An 18,547-nucleotide genomic window follows, 5' to 3' on the forward strand; every position below is an offset into this window, starting at 1 on the left:
TTTTTCTGAAGGGGTTCCTTGAGACATGTCATGTATTTTAAGGGTCACACAAGGGTAAAAAGGTTGAGAAACACTGCCTTATTTGTTACCATATTCTCTCTCTCTCTCTCTCGCTGACCAATAGCGTGGCTTCATATTATGTGACGTCAAATCAGCTGGGTGGAGGAGCTGGGAATCGAGGCGAGCACGTGGGACTCTTTCTCAGGGACAGTGTCGATTTTTCTATGTATGTACCAGTCTGGTAATTCCACACAGATGCGGCATCACACACTCACATATTATTCACACTTGTAACCCATTGGCAATAACTATAATATAATTTGGAAGAAAAAATACAAATATTAAGACAAGGTACGCAACTCTAGATATTTGCTAATGTTTTTGGGTCTCAACCTCCCAACAAACTTAGAGACCTAGTGAGAAAGCAGGCTTTTCAGGTGGGAAAAACTAAAATGTGATCAAATTTCACCTATCACTAAATATAGTGGGAGTTTTTGCTGCTGTTGTTATGATGGACGCCATCTTTGGAAAAGAAATTGCAGAAATTGGTTGTCAGAATCTGCAGAAATTGGTAGCCCATACCTCTTTAGGGACACAAATCTAACTCAGCATTATCTAACGTAAGTTAGGTTAGATTTGTGTCCTTAAGGACACTAATCATGGATGATGCCCATTATAGGAACCCACACACATAGTGGCATGTGGTGGTTGTGCAGTCTGTTGTCTAATTTAAATGTTCTTATCTGTGTTTGCTGGCCAACTGTCATTTCTTATTGTAAACAAGAGTTGATTTGAGGTTACACTCGATCTCTGTGTGGCCTGTTTGCCTCTGGAGTGGTGGTTTAAAAGGAGAAGTATGATGGGAAGACAGATGGATAGTGGGGCAAAATCTAAACATGGAGGTGAGACAAGAACAACAATAGATAAGTTATCACAGGAGAGGAAGAAAAATACAAGTGATGTTTGTGGAAGATGCAGTAAGATGGTAAGGAAAATGGATATGGCACTTTTATGTGATATCTGTGAGACTTGGTATCATGTTAAATGAGAAGGGATACCAGATGATGCCTATAAATAAGTTCGTGGTGGAGGAAGAGGCAGGATCATAATTTACATGGCATTGTGTTTCCTGCAAGAAAGGATGTGTAAATTTAAAGATATATATATATATATATATATATATATATATATATATATATATATATATATATATATATATATATATATATATATATATATGTATATATACAAGCAGATTTGACTGAAAACAAGATGTACTAGCTACAGGTAGAATCAAGTGAGATTCAAGAAGCAGTAAAAGTAGATAAGGATGACTTGAAAGATATCTCAAACAGGGTAACGCTATTGGAAGCTAAGGAAATGGATGCAGGTGAACATAGGAAATGGGACAAGGAGAGTTTACAAGACTTAAGTTCACGAATGGAGAGAGTTGAAGTTGGGGAAGCACGGACAGCAGCTGGAGAACAACAGGCATCTCGGGAAAATACGGAAATAATGAACAGGGACACTGTTTTGGAAGAGATAAATGATGAGAAAAGAGGGAAAATAACATAGTGGTGTACATTGTTTCAGAAAATTAATCAAGTAAATGTCAGGAAAGGATTAAGTTTGATAGACAGATTGTGAAGAAAATTGTAAATGCATGCTGGATTCATGAAGATAAAGTGCTGAGAGTGATAAGGCTTGGGAAAAAGGTAGAAGGCCAACACTGCCCAGTGCTTGCTACATTAACTGATCCAGGAGTGAGGAATGAAATATTTAGAAACATCAAAAAACCTAAGTAAGGAAGAAACCTTAAAGAATGTTAGAGTGACATACAATTTGACTAGGAGAGAGAGAGAGAGAGAGAGAGAGAGAGAGAGAGAGAGAGAACTGGATCGGGAACTGTCAAAGAAGGCAAAAAACCTCACGGACACAGGTAAGGGGAAGCATGTGGTCAGAGGTCCACCTTGGAGTAAAAGAGTTGTCAGGGTGGAGGAATAAAGACCACAACAGGAGTAAAATAAATTTCCAGTACATCAAGTTCTTGTGATGTAAATGATGAAAAATGGTAAGTTTATTGTTCTCTTCTCAAATGCGGATGCATTCACCCATGATAAGACTTTGGAATTAAGGTTGTTATTGGATACCACGAATGTTGAACCGAGTATAATTGCATTATCTGAAGTTAAACCGAAACACTTTAGATTCAGAAAGATATCTAGAGGAATATAATATAGAGGAATATGTGACTGAGGAAAGCAATTTATTTGATGCTGCAGGTAGAGGTTTCCTAATGTATGTAAAAGGTGGTATTAAGTATAGTAAGGTGGAGTTGCTGTCACATTTTTGTGAGTATTGCTGTTTGGAAATTACTTCTCATGGAGAGAAATTTATTTTGACTCAAATATACAGGAGTCCAAGCAGCTCGGATGAGAATAACCAATTGTTGTTGGATCTCTTGCACGAGATAAGTAGAACGAAGGCAACTTACGAGTTTATAATGGGTGATTTCAATTTGCCACAAATAAACTGGAATCAATGAGTATGGGCCTAGATTTGTAGAAAATGTGCATGGTTGTTTTCTGACCCAACATGTGAATGAAGTTACCAGAATAAGGGGTAAAAATGTAAGCAGTGTGCTAGATTTATTTTTTAATAATGTTGAGTCAGTTGTGGAAAAGATATCAATTAATCATCTCCTTGGAAAGAGTGATCACGCAATGTTACAAGTGACCTGTAACATGCAGGAGACTTTGGACCAGGAAGGTAAATTGGTTTACTTTTATGAAAAAGGTGATTATGATTTGCTGAGGCAGGAACTGGATATCGACGGGATGAACTATCTATCTAGTGTTACTAATATTGAAGAAATGTGGAATAAATTCCAATCAAAATTAGATGCTGCAACAGACAAGAGTGTGCCCACAAGAATTATAGGAAATTTTGATTACTCTAGGAAGAGAACAAATGAAAACCTACCTATAAACAAGAAACTATGGCCAAAGATAAAGAGAAAACAGAGATTATGTACAAGAATGAAATCCTTGAAGAAAAATCCTAATACAATTGACAGAAATGTGTACTTGGAGACTAAGAGAAGGAGTACAGAAGACTAAATAATGAAATTAGAAAAGAAACAAGAAATGCAATAAAGTTGAAAGAAAAGGAGACTGCAAAAAATGTCAAGGATAATCCAAAAGTGTTCTGGAAATACGTCCAGGCTAAGATTAAGAGTAAGCTAAGAATCCCTGATTTATTTAAGGGCACAACTCAAGATGGTAAAATTGAAAGTGACTTGGAGAAGGTGGAAAGTTTAGAAGAGCAATTATCAAAGGTGTTTGTTATGGAACCAGAAGGTGAGATACCAGACTGTGTGATTAAGGATGTACCAATATTGAATTATTTGGAAAGAAGTCAGGTAAAAGTTTAGAGGATTATAGAAAAGCTAAAGAAGCACAAATCTCCTGGACCTGATGGAATCCACCCTTGGATTATAAAGGAGTGTATGGATAAGCTACTAGTGCCTGTAGAAATAATTTTCCAGTACTCTTGTGAGCATAAGGAATTTCTTCATGATTATAATAATAATAATAATAATAAAACTTTATTGCTCTTACAGAGAATTTGTCTTGTGCTTGCCAAAATATAAAAAAGTGAAATATAAGAGTTTAAGAAGTATTAACACTATCAGTTATATCCATACAATTCTTAATCATACATTACCTAAAACATTAAAATATTAAAACATTAAGACATTGCTGACATTCCTGTATGCTGCTGCCTTTCAGCAGTTAATTTCCATTTATTATCCTAATACTAGATGGAACATATGACTCCCTATATCGAGATGTTCGGCCCTGCACAGATCTCCACCTTTTGCCAGATGGTAACATTTTGTAACACAAGTGCAATGGGTGACTGGGATAATTTATTATGATGTTGTCCCTCTGAATAACCGCTCGTTTATACAGTTCTAACAGTGGTTTTGCATTTTTAACATTTAATTGGCTACATTTCTTTATTATCTTGCTCAATTTACCTTTAGATTCCAGAGTACTATTTCCGTACCAACAACATATAGCAAATGAAAAAACTGATTGTAATATACTACTATAGAATAAATCCATTATTTTACTACTTACATTTATTTTACAAAGTTTTCTAACAAAAAACATTCTTGAATTTGACTTTTTATATATTCTATTTGAGAGGAAAATTTGAATTTATTGTCTATAATCGTTCCTAAGTATTTGTATTCTTCTATTATTTCAACAGTTTCATCATTAATTACCAAAGGTTTATGTTGTACGGGAGTCTTACTAAAATCAATAATTAGCCCCTTGGTTTTGTTAACATTGAGATCTAAAGAATTATCCTTGCACCATGTACTAAAACTGTTAACTTCTTCTCCATACCTAATATCATTATTTGCACAGAGTGAAACAATGGCAGTATCATGTGCATATTTGAATATCTTATTACACTCATTTTGACTTCTACAATAATTTGTTTAAAGAGAAAACAATAGTGGTGACAAAATGCAACCCTGAGGCACACCAGTGTTTGTTACAACTGAATCAGAGGTTTGGTCTTTTAGCTTTACATATTGCACCTTTCCTACCAAAAACTCGTGTATCCATACAATAAGTAGTGGATTCACATTAAGACCTGTAAGTTTTTTTACGAACAGATGAGGCTGTATTGTGTTGAAAGCACTTGAAAAATCAACGAACAACACCTTAGCAAAGTACTTACATGATTTATTATTTACATTTTCCAAAAATTGAAGTATATAATTTATCATTGATAACATAGCATCTTCCTCGCACCTCTCCTTCTTATAGGCAAATTGGTATACATCCGTCCATGATTGGCTTATTGTTCATACTTGGGTATTGATCTGAATACCCAAGTGAGCACACAGCCCAGATAGCACCTATGCATCCCTGGAGAGTTGTCCCTGTGACCAACCAATTGTCCAGGTACTGGCGCAGGGAGATATTGTGTCGGTGAGCCCATGAAGACACTGGAGCCATCACCTTGGTGAAGACCTTGCCTGGTGGTGGTGAGGCCAAAACAAAGAACTTTGAACTGAAAAATCTTGCCTCCCCAACGAACCATAGGTATTTGTGGGGCGTGGGTAGATTGGAACTTGGAAATATGCATCCCTCAGATCCAGAGACATCATCCAATCTCCTATGTTCATAGACTCCAAAACTGATGCCGCCGTCTCCATCCGGAAGGGGCTGACCACTAAAAACTTGTTCAGAGTTGAAAGGTAGAACACAGATCTCCAACCGCCTGTTACCTTGGGAACAAGGAACAGACGGGCATAAAAGCCTTCTAGCTTGGTCCCCACAAGCTCTATAGCCCCTTTGGCCAACATGTCTTGTACTACTAAGTCCAAGGCCACGTGACGATCTGACCCCTCTGCATAACTCACAAACTCTATTGGTCTGGCCGACAAAGGAGGAGCACGCAGAAAGGGAAGGACATACCCATAATGCAGTCTTCACTACCCACTCTCTTGCTCCAACCTCTATCCACTCTCTCCAGTGCTGCTGCAGGCAAGCGCCCACAGGCACGGGAGAGCAAACTACTTCTCTAGCGAGATCTAACCCGGCCATGGGGTCCGCCACTGCGAGAACCCCTGGCTTGAAAGGATCCCACTGTAGCAGAGGGCTTGAGGACCGGAACTGACGAAAAGGAACTACGAAATGCAGCCCTCCTTGTCTGAACTTTTATCTTGCTCCCACAAGACCCAGAGGCTGATCCCCGAAAAGAAGATGCTAACCCCCGCACCACGGAAGAGAGTGCACGTTGCTGAGCAGCTAAATGCTTGTCTTCCTGTACCCTGGCCACCACCGCAGGGTATGGGAGAAGAAAGGAGCTGGCGCTTCTCCCTGTCAGAAAAGGTACAAGGCAACGAATTCACTACCGCCTGCCTCCGTAACATAAGGAGTCTACAATGTAGCTCCTCAGCAGGACGAAGAATGTCCTTATTTGCCTTGGCCAGTGCCAACAAAAATTCTAAAACATCCTGTTCCGTGTTCGAAGCAGCACCAGCCCAAGTAGCCAACACCTGGTCTGTCCAAGAAGCAACGTTAGCCATGGAGCCACACACTTTCTCCATTTGTGTCAACAGGCGGGAGGATACAGAGACCACCGGGTTGCCCACTGGCTGTAACCCCCCCAACTCGTCATTAACCGGAGGAGGAGCCAGAGAGGCCCCCTCTGGTAGATAAAAAGACCTGGCTCGTCCATACCAGTTCCTAGACAACTGAAAATTTGCTGAGCAAGGCTTAAGCTCCTTCAAGGACCTGCATTGGGCTTCCTCACGGACAGCTTGAGCCACAAGTGACCGTGGAAGAGAAAAAGAGGGCTGGGGGGGGCAAAACTGAGCCTTGCACCCTTTCTACCTCCATAAGGTGGGACAAGGAAGGAGCCTCAGGAGCAAGAAGATGAAGATAGTCTCTCACCTGGCCTATGAGGTGTAGAAATGGGGAAACACCTGTTTGATTAGGAGCCACATCCTCTTCATCCTCATAAGACTGGTCTGTGGAAAGAGGATGGGAGCCAAAAGACATTGGCCCATCCCACTGCCACCAGGCACAGCCGTTGGTTGGCCAGTCTCAACAGAAACCTCCTGAAAAAATGGAAAACTGGACAGCACAGACTTACCAGGGTCCATATGATTTACACCACTGCTAGGAAGGGGATGGCTGCCTGGCATGGGAGCTGAGGGGCACACACCAACCCCTACACAAGGCACATGAGTCTGGTTGCCCAGCATGGAAGCCTTGTGGCTGGCACCAACACACACTCTGGGAAGGGAGAAGTCCATCAGCCATAATAGTACCAAGCTCCACCCCCAAAGTACATGGAATGGTCTCACGTCTAATCCACGTGATGGGATGATAGTCTGGCCGCTAGGCATGGGAGCCGTATGGCAGACGCCAACCTCAACATCCTGAAAAGGAGTCTGGCCAACAGGCATGACAGCTGTATGGCAGACACCAACCTCCATTTCCTGGATAGTGGGGTGGCTGCTGGGCATGGTAGACTGATGGCTGTTGCCAACCCCACCTCCATAAACACTGCCAGAGGTACCAGACCAGGGGCAACGGGCATTTCCTTACCTGAACCGACCACGGGAGGGGATAAGAGGCTGGCCGCCAGGCATGGGAGCCGTATGGCAGACGCCACCATCAATATCCCGGATAGGAGTCTGGCTGCCAGGCATGGGAGCTGTATGGCAATTACCGACCTCCGTATCCTGGGTAGTGGGGCGGCCGCTGGGCATGGTAGACCAATGGCTGTTGCCAACCCCACCCCCGTAAACAGTGTGAAAAGTACCCAGGGCACCATGCACTGCCTTACCTGTGCCAGGAACCGCGGCATGGCAACCACCTGTTGTGTTTGCATCTGTGGCGGACTCTGGTACCATCTCAACCTTGTGACCGGCGAGACCAGCTGGCCCCGCTTGCCCTGGCCTCTGCATAGCCCTACTCGTACCCGGCTGGGAATCGTATACCTGCAAAGCCGGAGAGTGGAAACCAGAGAATGGAGAATTCTGTGAAGAGAAGAGAAAGAGGGAAAGCTGACCTGACGTCTCCTCCATCTTACACATGTGTTTATGCAGCTGCTGAGATGAAGGGGAAGACTTACTCTTACCAGAAGACGAAGCCTTCCTCCTCTCAGTACAATCTTTAATACTATCCAAAAGACGTAGAAACTGGTTGTGTGACAAGGCCTTGCAGCAATCACAATGGGAAGCAAGGCTACAAAACACCTCCCTACATGACAGACACTCCCCATGAGGGTCCACCGTAAGAGACGGGAGGGAACGAGAACACTTCACACACTTACGTGGCATAATAACACACTTACAACTCCTGGTAGAAGAAAAACAAACCAAGGAACGATGAAAAGGCAAAACCAACCGCTGCTGAAAAGAAAAATCAACAACGAGCCGGTGAATGAGATGAGCTGAAGAATACATGTAAGCCTGATGGCTGATACCTGGGAGTAGAAAATGGGCGGGGTGTCTTTGCAAAGAAAACGAGTAAGGGCACCTCAAGTATTTCTTTTGTTTCTTTCCATGAGCTGTTAGACATGATGTAAGTTTGCTGTGGGAATGGAAGTTTAAGCACTAATTAATAATTATGGGTAGTAGTATGTGTAATAACAAATGCCGAATATTTGCTCAGTGTTTGGATGCAATAACACAAAAAGAAAAACAGCAGGTTTAGGCATGACATGAGCGGATACCGTATGTGAATTTTTCTTACTGTATATCGAATCGAGGGTAGTAATTCCCAAATACTGTAACTGAATTTATCAGATAAAGAAGTACTGTATAATGAGGACTTACTGTATTGTGACTTCATGAAAGCTTTTGACAGAGTTGCACATAAAAGGCTTTTAAGTAAAATAAGTAGTCACAGTATTGGAAAGAAATTTCAAGAATGGATTGCAGCTTTTCTAACACAAAGACATTCAAAGAGTCAAAGAGTGGTAGTGAAGGGAGAAAAATCAAGATGGAAGGCAGTGATAAGTGGAGTGCCACAGGGGTTTGTTCTTGGGTTTCTGCTGTTTGTTCTTTTTATAAATGATCTCCCAGATATTATAACAAATGACAGTGAAATTTACTTGTATGCAGATGATACCAAAATATTCAAACCTATCAATGAGCAAAGGGACTCATAAGTTGCAGCAAGATATAGAAGATGTGCATTCTTGAAGCAAAAAGTGGTTACTAAACATTCACCCTGATAAATGTAAATACATGAGGATTGGGAGAACATCTGTTGAAGATCAAGGTTATCAAATGGGGAAAAAAAAAATTAAGGTGGACTCTGAGAAAAATGTTTGTGCTATTATCATTGGTGAATTAATTAAGTTGTGCTGACCATCTGGCAGAAAAAGTAAATAATGCAAATAGATAAGTGGGGCTAATATGCATATAATATAGAATGTGCAAAATCGGTCTAGAATTCTCACCTCCTGAAAGATATTGAGATGGTTGAGATTGTGCAACGTAGAGCTACAAGGATGGTTCCAGATTCTTACCGGAAAATATGATGAGATATATTGCAAGGGATTACTGAAATGTAATGAAGTTAGAACAAGTAGAGGAAATTCACGAAACTTTTCAAGCCAAGATCCAGATTAAATGTAAGGAAATATGCCTTTCTGTATAGGGTAGTAAATTCTTGGAACCTTTTGCCTGAGTGGATAGTTTCAGCAATTTCTGTAAAGAAATTTGTGGCAAAAGTAGATAAATTCTGGGCAAATAAAAATTTATAATGATTATAAAGCACACGAGATCCACCACACACTACCAAAATACAGAAATGAAGATCTGGAGCCACAGGTGTAAGCCTCTTCCAGGAAGTCAACTGTAAGAAACTGTAAGAAATAACAACAGAAGCAATATCTCATATTTATTTTTTTGACCAGACTTTAGTTTTTCCCAATCAAAAATCCCACTTTCCAGCCAGATCATTATGTTTGTTGGGGTTCAGGAGCTGAAAACATCAGTAAACAGAGCTAAATGCATCATCTTTATATTTACCAAAAAGAATGTAACAACATTATCCATTGTAAAGTCACTAACATACACCATTTGTCTCAAAGATGTTCAGTTTCTAATGTAAAATATTGTGAACCTTTACGAAACTTATACAGGCTGTGCAGAGTGCCATGTACTGGTGGAATGGTGCCAGAAATGATGAAATGAAATTATTAATAACAATCATTTATTTTTTCAGGCAGAGTGTCAGGTGGGAGAGTATCTGGTGGATGAGACAGGGCGCAAGATGAAGCTGAACTATGCTCACGGCACCACTACACTCGGCTTCAAGTTCAAAGGAGGAGCAGTGCTGGCCGTGGACTCTCGTGCTACCTCTGGGCAGTACATTGGTGAGGCTCATTTATTGGTGACAGGAAATTTATCCTCCAGTGTCTATGTGAATGGCTGCTTGATATGATTTGCCACATTGGTGTCTTGCATGCTGATGACAGCAACAAAGCCATCAGACAGAATATTAACATCTTATCTGTGCACTTGCAGGCTCAGGTAATGTAAGAAAGATCATTGAGATCAGTCCGTACCTTCTGGGCACCATGGCAGGAGGGGCGGCCGACTGCACATACTGGAACAGAGTCTTGGCCAAGCAGTGCCGTATTTATGAGCTGAGGTAAGGTGGCTGCACCACACACTGGTCTGCTAGTGATGCTTAGGACATGGAGTGATGTGTGAGAAAGCTGCTGGATAATTAATTTCATGGTATTTTGTGATATATATTTGTATTTTCAGGAACCGTGAGAGAATTTCTGTGGCTGCAGCATCCAAACTGCTGGCCAACATGGTGTACCAGTACAAGGGTTATGGTCTGTCCATGGGTGTCATGGTGGCTGGCTGGGACAAAAAGGTACACCTCATACTGCCATGTCTCAAAAGAACATTTCTTTGGTCTTTAAGTATAGACTGTGTGAATTTTATTAATACAGACTGTCCTCACTTAATGACAGGGTTTATTCTTTCTGAATGTTCCACAAATTAACTACTCTCAAGCCTTGTTTTCTGGACTAAATGCTGCAGGCACCAGTGCAGATAATGAAAAAGCCAGATAACGTAAATGGGTCCTTTGTTTGCCAAACATGGTCATTTGTCTCCATAGACTTTTTGATCTTCCTGATCAACTAGACCAAAATAAGCTTGATCTAAGCATTTAAATTAACCTGACAGTAGTAGCCATTCACACGTGTGGGGGGGGAAATGTGAAGTACAGTGAGCATACTACCACAACATGCAGCTATGTCATGTGATGCTGGCTGTGTCTGCATCGCTGGCTTCACCCTGCATAGTAGCACTGAAAAATATGAAATATGTTAAATACGGATTTGCCACAGCCACCCATCCCTCCCTCCTGAAATTTTCTGTCAATCTTCTGTGCCAGCTTCCTAGCTATTTCTGGGATTTCAATGCCATGGACATTGATCCCCACCGATCACTGCTGTACATACCACTTCATAACTGCTGTATCTAATGCAGTATCACTGCCACTCCTTACATTTTTCCTCGTTGCACCTTTACTACTTTTACTTGATGATGCATCAAGTATTTGACAGAATATTCTACCAGCTTATCTTTTGATTTACTGATGTCCAACACAGTTTGCTTGGTTACATCATACTCCTCACAAATATTCATAACTCTAGTTCCTTTCTCTAATTTTCTTATTGATTCCAGCTTTTAAGTCACAGTTAGGGCCACTCAATTATGCCTAACACCCTTGGGAGATGTAATTTAGAGTTCTAAGGCATTGAAAAATGCACAAATTTGTTCATTTTGTTGGTTGTCCAGAATCAAGTTATTAAATTATTATCTGGACACTGTCCGAATAAACCAAAATGTTGATAAACGAGGGTCGAGTCTACTTAGTGCTGGAGGCTTAAAAACACAAGCAGTAATTTATCTAATTTCTGATATAAAAATTCTCTCTCTCTCTCTCTTAAACTAAAAGTGAAAAACTTGTGTACCTACATTCTTCAGTAATCCAGCATCCACCAGTGTGGGCATTTGCACACACACACACACACACACACACACACACACACACACACACACACACACACACACACACGGGACACCGTCGATGGCGGATGTGGTCGCTGAGCTCCAGAGCAATCATCTCTAATTCTACAGTTACCATTGCCTAAGAGTAACCAAGGTGGGAAAGGAGCTTGTAATGTTTGTCCCGTCTCCATATAGTCATGTTAACTGTTGATTAGCAAAATAATGTCCAGGGAAGGTGAATATAAACTGTAGCCTGCGTTTGAGCCATCAGCTGGTTTGTTTACATCTGCGCAACATGGCGGCCGTGAACTCGAAAGATGAATCAGACTTCACAGGATTTCAAGGAATAATGGAGAAGAGCGTTTATGTGAAGAAAATTCTGGAGTTGGAAGGTAAAATTGAAAAACTGTTTGAAAAGTATGGGGCCTGGAAACGAGTTATGACAATGTAATGAAAGAGTGTGCCGATATGAAGAAAGAAAATGAAGTACTGAAAGAGGAAGTTAAGCTAATTAAAGTGAATTGCGAAAATGTGGAGAATCTCTAGGAAAAGTGATGGAGAAGCAGGCTGAATGGAAAAAAGTCAGGAAGTGGAAAGAAAGGAGGTAAATTACAAAGTTGCAAGTCTGGAAAAGGAAATCAAAGAGTCTGGGAGAAAACTTTGGGCCTTGCTGAAATTATAGATCAACAGATCATAGAAGAGAAGATTGCTGAGAAAGTGGTGAAGGTTATTAAGTCAAATGAGACATTGGTGAGGAAACTGTAGACAAAAGAGATGTGTGGTGATATTTGGTGTGGAGGAGGATAAGACACCGAGTAAAATGGAGAGAGAGAAAACATAAAAAGGTGATAAATAATATCATTAATGTGGTGCAGGAGGAGGAAAAGACCTAGTACAAGAAATAGAGGACTTCCATAGAATTGGAAAGTTCACAGGAGAAGGTATGAGGCCAATAAGAATCAAACTTAAGTCACAAAAGGATGTAGATGAATTGGTGGAGAAGTCATGGAGGCTAGCCCAGCAGGAAACAACAAGGAAGATTTGGTTGAGAAGAGATCTCGGTGAAAAGGAAAGAGAAATGTTAAATGAGTTGAGAAAGGAGGCTTTGAAAAAATGAAGAGAGGACAGAAGAGGAGAAGAAAGAGTTTTCTGGAGAATCTTGGATATGAGACTGAGGAAGTGGTTCATAACCCAGAAAAGTACAGCAAGAAAGGACTAAAGAAACTTACATATGAGCGGAATGTAATGTATTCCAACATAAATGGAGTGATATCGGGATTTTAGAACTCAACGATTACTTGAGGGACAAGAACCCAGATATTGTGGGTCTTACTGAAACAAAACTGAGAGAGGAGAAGACCTGATGATGGTTGGAGAAGGAAATATAATGTTTGGAAAAGAAATAGAGTAGGTAAGATGGGAGGAGGAGTGATGTTGCTGGTTAAAAAGATATAAAGGTGGATCAAGTGAAAGAAGGTATGGGAAAGGCAGAAGTGCTAAAGATCAGAGCAGAAACTAATGAAGGAAAAAGAGGCACTACATAGTGGTGTACGTACCACCTAAGACAAATGCATGGTCAGTACAGGAATATGAAGAAATGATAAGTGATACAGGAACATGTCTGGAAGAAATGTTGGGTGGCTGTGAACGAACTATAATGATGGGAGATTTTAATTGTAAAGAGGTGTGTTGGGAGGACTGGTCAATGGAAGGATCAGAGACAACATGGGGAAATACACTATTGACACTGGCAATGGAAAATGTGTTAACTCAGTGGGTCAAAGAAGATACTAGGTTTGGAGGAGAGGGAGCATCGTCAAGACTGGACTTGGTCTTTAGTACAGAGCCAATGGTCATTGAGGAGATGAGGGTGGAGTGCCCTTTAGCAAAGAGTGATCATGCAGTTTTGGAGTTCAAGGTGATAGATGAAGAGAAATCTAGAAGAAATGAAGAATATAAAGTGGGAAGATGGAATTATGCCAAGACAGATTTTGGAAACCTAAAGAAATTCTTTCAAGAGACAAATTGGATGAAATTCAAGAGTGCTAAGGAGCAAATGAAAAGTGGAAGGAATTTATAAAAATATACAAAGAAGGTGAGAAAAATTTGTACCAATAAGACAACATAGAGAAGTTGGAAAGCAGGACTGGTTTAACGATAGATGTGAAAAGGCTAGAACAAGAAAAGAGGATGCATGGAAGAGGTGGAGAAGGAAAAGACGGATTAAGCAGTGGGAAAGTTACAAAAGAGCAAGAAATGAATATGTGTTGATTAGAAGAGAAGAAAGAAAGAAACAAGAAAAGGATATAATTGATAAATGTAAAGACCAACCAAGGCTTTTTACAGACATGTGAACAACAACATCAAAAATAGAGAAAGTATTGAAAGTTTAGAAGTAAATGGAGTATGCAGTGAGGATCCCAGGAAATGGCAGAGGCTATGAATGGATGCTTTCGGAAGGTATTCACAAAGGAGACTGCTTTTGACAAACCACTGGTAATGGAACAGAAAGGGATTATGAAGGAGTTTCAAGTAACTGTGGAGGAGATCAAGAATATGATGGGGAGTTTAGAAGTGAGAAAAGCTGTGGGACCTGATGGGGTATCAGGATGGATTTTAAGAGAATGCAGGAGCAACTGGCAGAAAAAGTTTGTGAAGTAATTGATGCCTCATTAAGGGAAGGTGTAGTGCCCCAAGACTGGAAAAGAGCTAACATTGTCCCAATCTATAAATCAGGTAACAAGAGAGACCCATTGAACTATAGACCAGTGTCACTTACAAGTGTGGTAGCTAAGATGTGTGAGAGGGTGGTGAAGAATAGATGGACAGACTTCTTGGAGAAAAATGACATACTTTGTGAGTGTCAATTTGGTTTTAGAAAAGGGCGTTCATGCACGACAAACCTGATATGTTACTATTCGAGGGTGATAGATGTAATACAGGAAAGAGATGGTTGGGCTGATGGAATATATCTGGATTTAAAAAAGGCCTTTGATAAGGTACCACACCGGAGACTGATCTGGAAACTTGAAATGGTAGGAGGAGTGCATGGCAGTTTACTAAAATGGATGGAAGACTTTTGGTAGGAAGAGAAATGAGAACAATAATTAAGGACAGACCATCAGAATGGGGCTTGGTGGAGAGTGGAGTTCCACAGGGATCAGTGTTGGCACCAGTAATGTTCGCGGTCTACATAAATGACATGGTGGATGGGGTGTCCAGTTATGTGAGCCTATTTGCAGACGATGCAAAATTGTTAAGAAAAGTGAGATGTGACAAAGATTGCGAACTACTCCAGGAAGACTTGGACAGAATATGGAAATGGAGCTGTACATGGCAAATGGAGTTCAACACGACAAAATGCAAGAAAATAGAGTTTGGCAAGAGTGAAAGAAGAATCAGGAGTATGTACAAGATAGGAAATGAAGACATAAAACCAGTCATGAAGAAAAAGACCTTGGGGTGACAATTACCAATGACCTATCGCCAGAGAGACATATAAACAAAATAATTGGAGAAGTATTGAACTTATTGAGGAACATAAGAGTGGCGTTCGTATATTTAGATGAAGAAATGATGAAGAAAATAATTACTGCAATGATAAGACCGAGGCTTGAATATGCAACAATACAGTGGGCTCGAACTTAAAGAAACACATAAGGAAACTAGAGAAAGTACAGAGGGCTGCAACAAAATGGTGCCTGACTTAAGAGATTTGACTTATGAAGACAGACTGAAAAGAATGCAACTTCCGACCCTGGAAAACAGAAGAGAAAGGGAGACCTGATAGCAATATACAGAGTGATGATTGGCATGGAAAAATGGATAGGGAAGATCTGTGTATGTGGAATGAAAGAATGTCGAGAGGGCATGGGAAAAAACTAAAATGGCCACTTATAGGAGAGATGTGAAAAATATAGCTTCCCTCATAGAAGGGTGGAAGCATGGAATAGTTTAGACGTGGAAGTGGTCAACGCAAGGAATATTCATGATTTTAAGAAAAAGCTGGACATTAATAGATATGGAGACGGGACAACACGAGCATAGCTCTTTTCCGTATGTTACAATTAGGTAAATACAATTAGGTAAATACACACACACACACACACACACACACACACACACACACAGTGGTTAGAGCACACCACAGGACACACAGAGGAAGGACGCGATACCGTCGCTCCCGACCTTCAGCTGATCTTCACTACCTTTGTTTGGGTTTACAGTGGCCTGGGCGATAAGTGTGGACTCATTTTTCCTTTCATGAATACAGTGTTAAATAATAATGAGTGAGAAAGATATTCCATCTAAATGCAGGTATGTGACAAGGGAAAGAATGAAAGCTGATGATGACAATGTTGGTGAGGGAGGAGGAGAATTTGAAGGCTTTGATACGGCGCAAACTTCACTATTTGATAGAGTCTTAACTATCGAACGTAAATTAGATAAATTGATAAAGGAGAGTATGGGAATGAAAGAGAATGAAGAACAGGATAAAGAGCTCCAGAAATTGAAAGAAAGGATAAAAGAGTGGAAGAAAACGAAACTAGGCTAAGAACCGAAAATGAAGAATTAAAAGTCCAAATAGCGAACTATAAGAAATTGATGGAAGAAGGACTCGGTAAAGCCGAGAAAGAAAAGAAAAGCTAAAAGATCTAGTTAACAAAGAAGAAGAAAGAGTACAAGACGTGATTAAAAAAAGTACAAGCATGGAGAATCCAAGATAAGAAAGACAAGGAATCATTTCAAGAAGTATTTCAAGAACAGTTAAAAGAAAGAGATGAAAATATGACAAGCAAAATGATAGGAGTCCTCAAGAAAAAGAAAATTTAGTAAGAGAAATTGCGGAAAAAAGAAGAGTGTAATTATTTTTGGACTGAAAGAAAAAATGTTAAATATAGACCAAGAAGGAAAAAGACGAAATGAAATCAGTAAAGACCTACTAAAACATCTGAATGACGAGGATAGACAGAACTTAGAAGAGGAAGTAGAAGAAATCCATAGAATGGGACCATATCAAGAAGGAACAGTGAGACCAATTAAGATATTACTAAAATCACAAGCAGCAGCAGAAGAAGTACTATATAGAAAAACGAAACTCAGAGAAACAGAAGGTTGCAAAGATATATATATAAAGAAAAATAGAAACGAGGAGGAAAGGAAGAGACACAATGAACTGGTGGCAGAAGCAAGAGAAAAAATAATGAAAGGTCAGAGGAGGAGAAGAAGGCATTTTTGGAGAATTATAGGAGACAGGATAAGGAAATGGTATATAAAGAGAAAGAAGAGAAAAGAATGGAGCAAGTTTAACTAAAAATGATAAGAACAAGAGATTAAAAATGATGTATACAAACATAGATGGGATTTTATCTAGTAAATTAGAATTAAGAGATTACATAAAGAAAGAAGAACCAGATATTGTATGCCTGGTGGAAACAAAGTTAAATGAGGCAATAAAAATAGACATAGATAAAAGGTATAATATATGGAGGAGAGAGAGAGTGGGTAAAGGAGGAGGAGGAGTCATGATGATGTTAAGGAAGGAGATAGTGGTAAATCAAGTGGAGTTTGGGAAGGAAAATCAGAAATACTGTATGTTAAGATGCATATTAACAAAAGGAGTTAACAATCATTGGAACATATGTGCCACCAAAACAAACTCATGGACTAACCAAGAATATAGAGACATGATAGATGACACAATAAGGAGTCTTACAAGAATCATTAAGGAAAGGAGAAAAGTGATATTGATAGGAGATTTCAACTGTAAGGAGGTAGACTGGGAAAATTATGAAAGTGGTATGGGGAAGATGCCTGGGAGATAGATTCCTGAACCTAATGATAGATAATTTGATGGTCCAAAGAGTAAAGGAAAACACAAGATTCAGAGGAAACGATGAGCCGGCAAGATTAGACCTAGTTTTACAAGGGATATACCAATTAACGATGATATAAGATACAAGTGCCCATTGGGAAAGAGTGACCATGTAATATTAGAGATGGATATAGAAGAAGGAAAGGAAGATAGAGATGAATCATACAAAGGAGACCGATTAAATTACAGAAAGGCTGATATTGAGAATCTCAAGAACTATTTTAAAACGTAAACTGGGAGGAGATGGAAAACTCATTAACGGTTCAAGAGAAATATAACTTATTTTTGGAAATATACAAAACTGGGGTCAGGAATATGTTCCAAAATATAGACCTAAAGAAGAAGGAAAGAAAGATTGGTTTAATGCAAGATGTGCTAGGGCAAAGGAGAAACGAGATGGAGCATGGAAAAGGTGGAGAAGAAACAGAAATCCAGAAAATAAGGAAAACTTCAAAACAGCAAGAAATGAATATGCTAAGGTGAGAAAGGAAGAAGAAAAGAACTATGAAAAGGACATTGTCGAAAAATGTAAGGAACAACCAAAATTGTTCTACAGATTCATAAATGGAAAAATAAGACAAAAAGAAACAATAGAAAGGTTAAAAGGAGAAAACGGAATGGTGGAAGACCCAAAAGTATGGCAGAACTGTTAAATAGTAAATTTCATGAGGTCTTTACTAAGGAATCCAAATTTGAAAGACCACAGGGTAATAGAGACTGTCTATATGAAAGAGATTAAAGTAACCAAGCTTGAAATAAAAAGTTGATGACGGAATTGGATGAGGAAAAGGCAATGGGACCGGATGAAGTCTCAGGCAGAATACTGAAAGAATGTAGGGAAGAACTAGCAAGTCCAATATACAACATCATAAAATGCTCAATAGAAAATGGAACAGTGCCAGTGGAGTGGAAAAGAGCTGAGGTGGTTCCCATATATAAGAGCGGAAGGAAGGAAGAACCTTTAAATTACAGGCCGGTATCACTAACTAGTGTAATATGCAAGATGTGTGAAAAAGTAATAAAGAAGCAATGGATCGAGTTTCTTGAAGACAACAAAATATTATCAAATAGCCAATTTGGTTTTA

At 39.8% G+C, this 18,547-nt stretch overlaps 1 protein-coding gene across 1 annotated transcript in view; it reads left to right on the plus strand.

Annotated features, from left to right (window-relative positions):
- LOC123514291 (proteasome subunit beta type-5-like) overlaps positions 1 to 18,547 on the plus strand; it is a 37,413-nt gene that overhangs the window by 8,069 nt on the left and 10,797 nt on the right. Inside the window, exons 2-4 of the mRNA XM_045272101.1 lie at positions 9,777 to 9,927; positions 10,079 to 10,205; positions 10,325 to 10,439. Of these exons, the coding sequence (XP_045128036.1) occupies positions 9,777 to 9,927; positions 10,079 to 10,205; positions 10,325 to 10,439 (393 nt within the window). The remainder of the gene's footprint in view (positions 1 to 9,776; positions 9,928 to 10,078; positions 10,206 to 10,324; positions 10,440 to 18,547) is intronic.

The sequence above is a fragment of the Portunus trituberculatus genome, chromosome 37 (assembly GCF_017591435.1).
Source record: "Portunus trituberculatus isolate SZX2019 chromosome 37, ASM1759143v1, whole genome shotgun sequence".
NCBI classification, from domain to species: Eukaryota; Metazoa; Arthropoda; class Malacostraca; order Decapoda; family Portunidae; genus Portunus; species Portunus trituberculatus.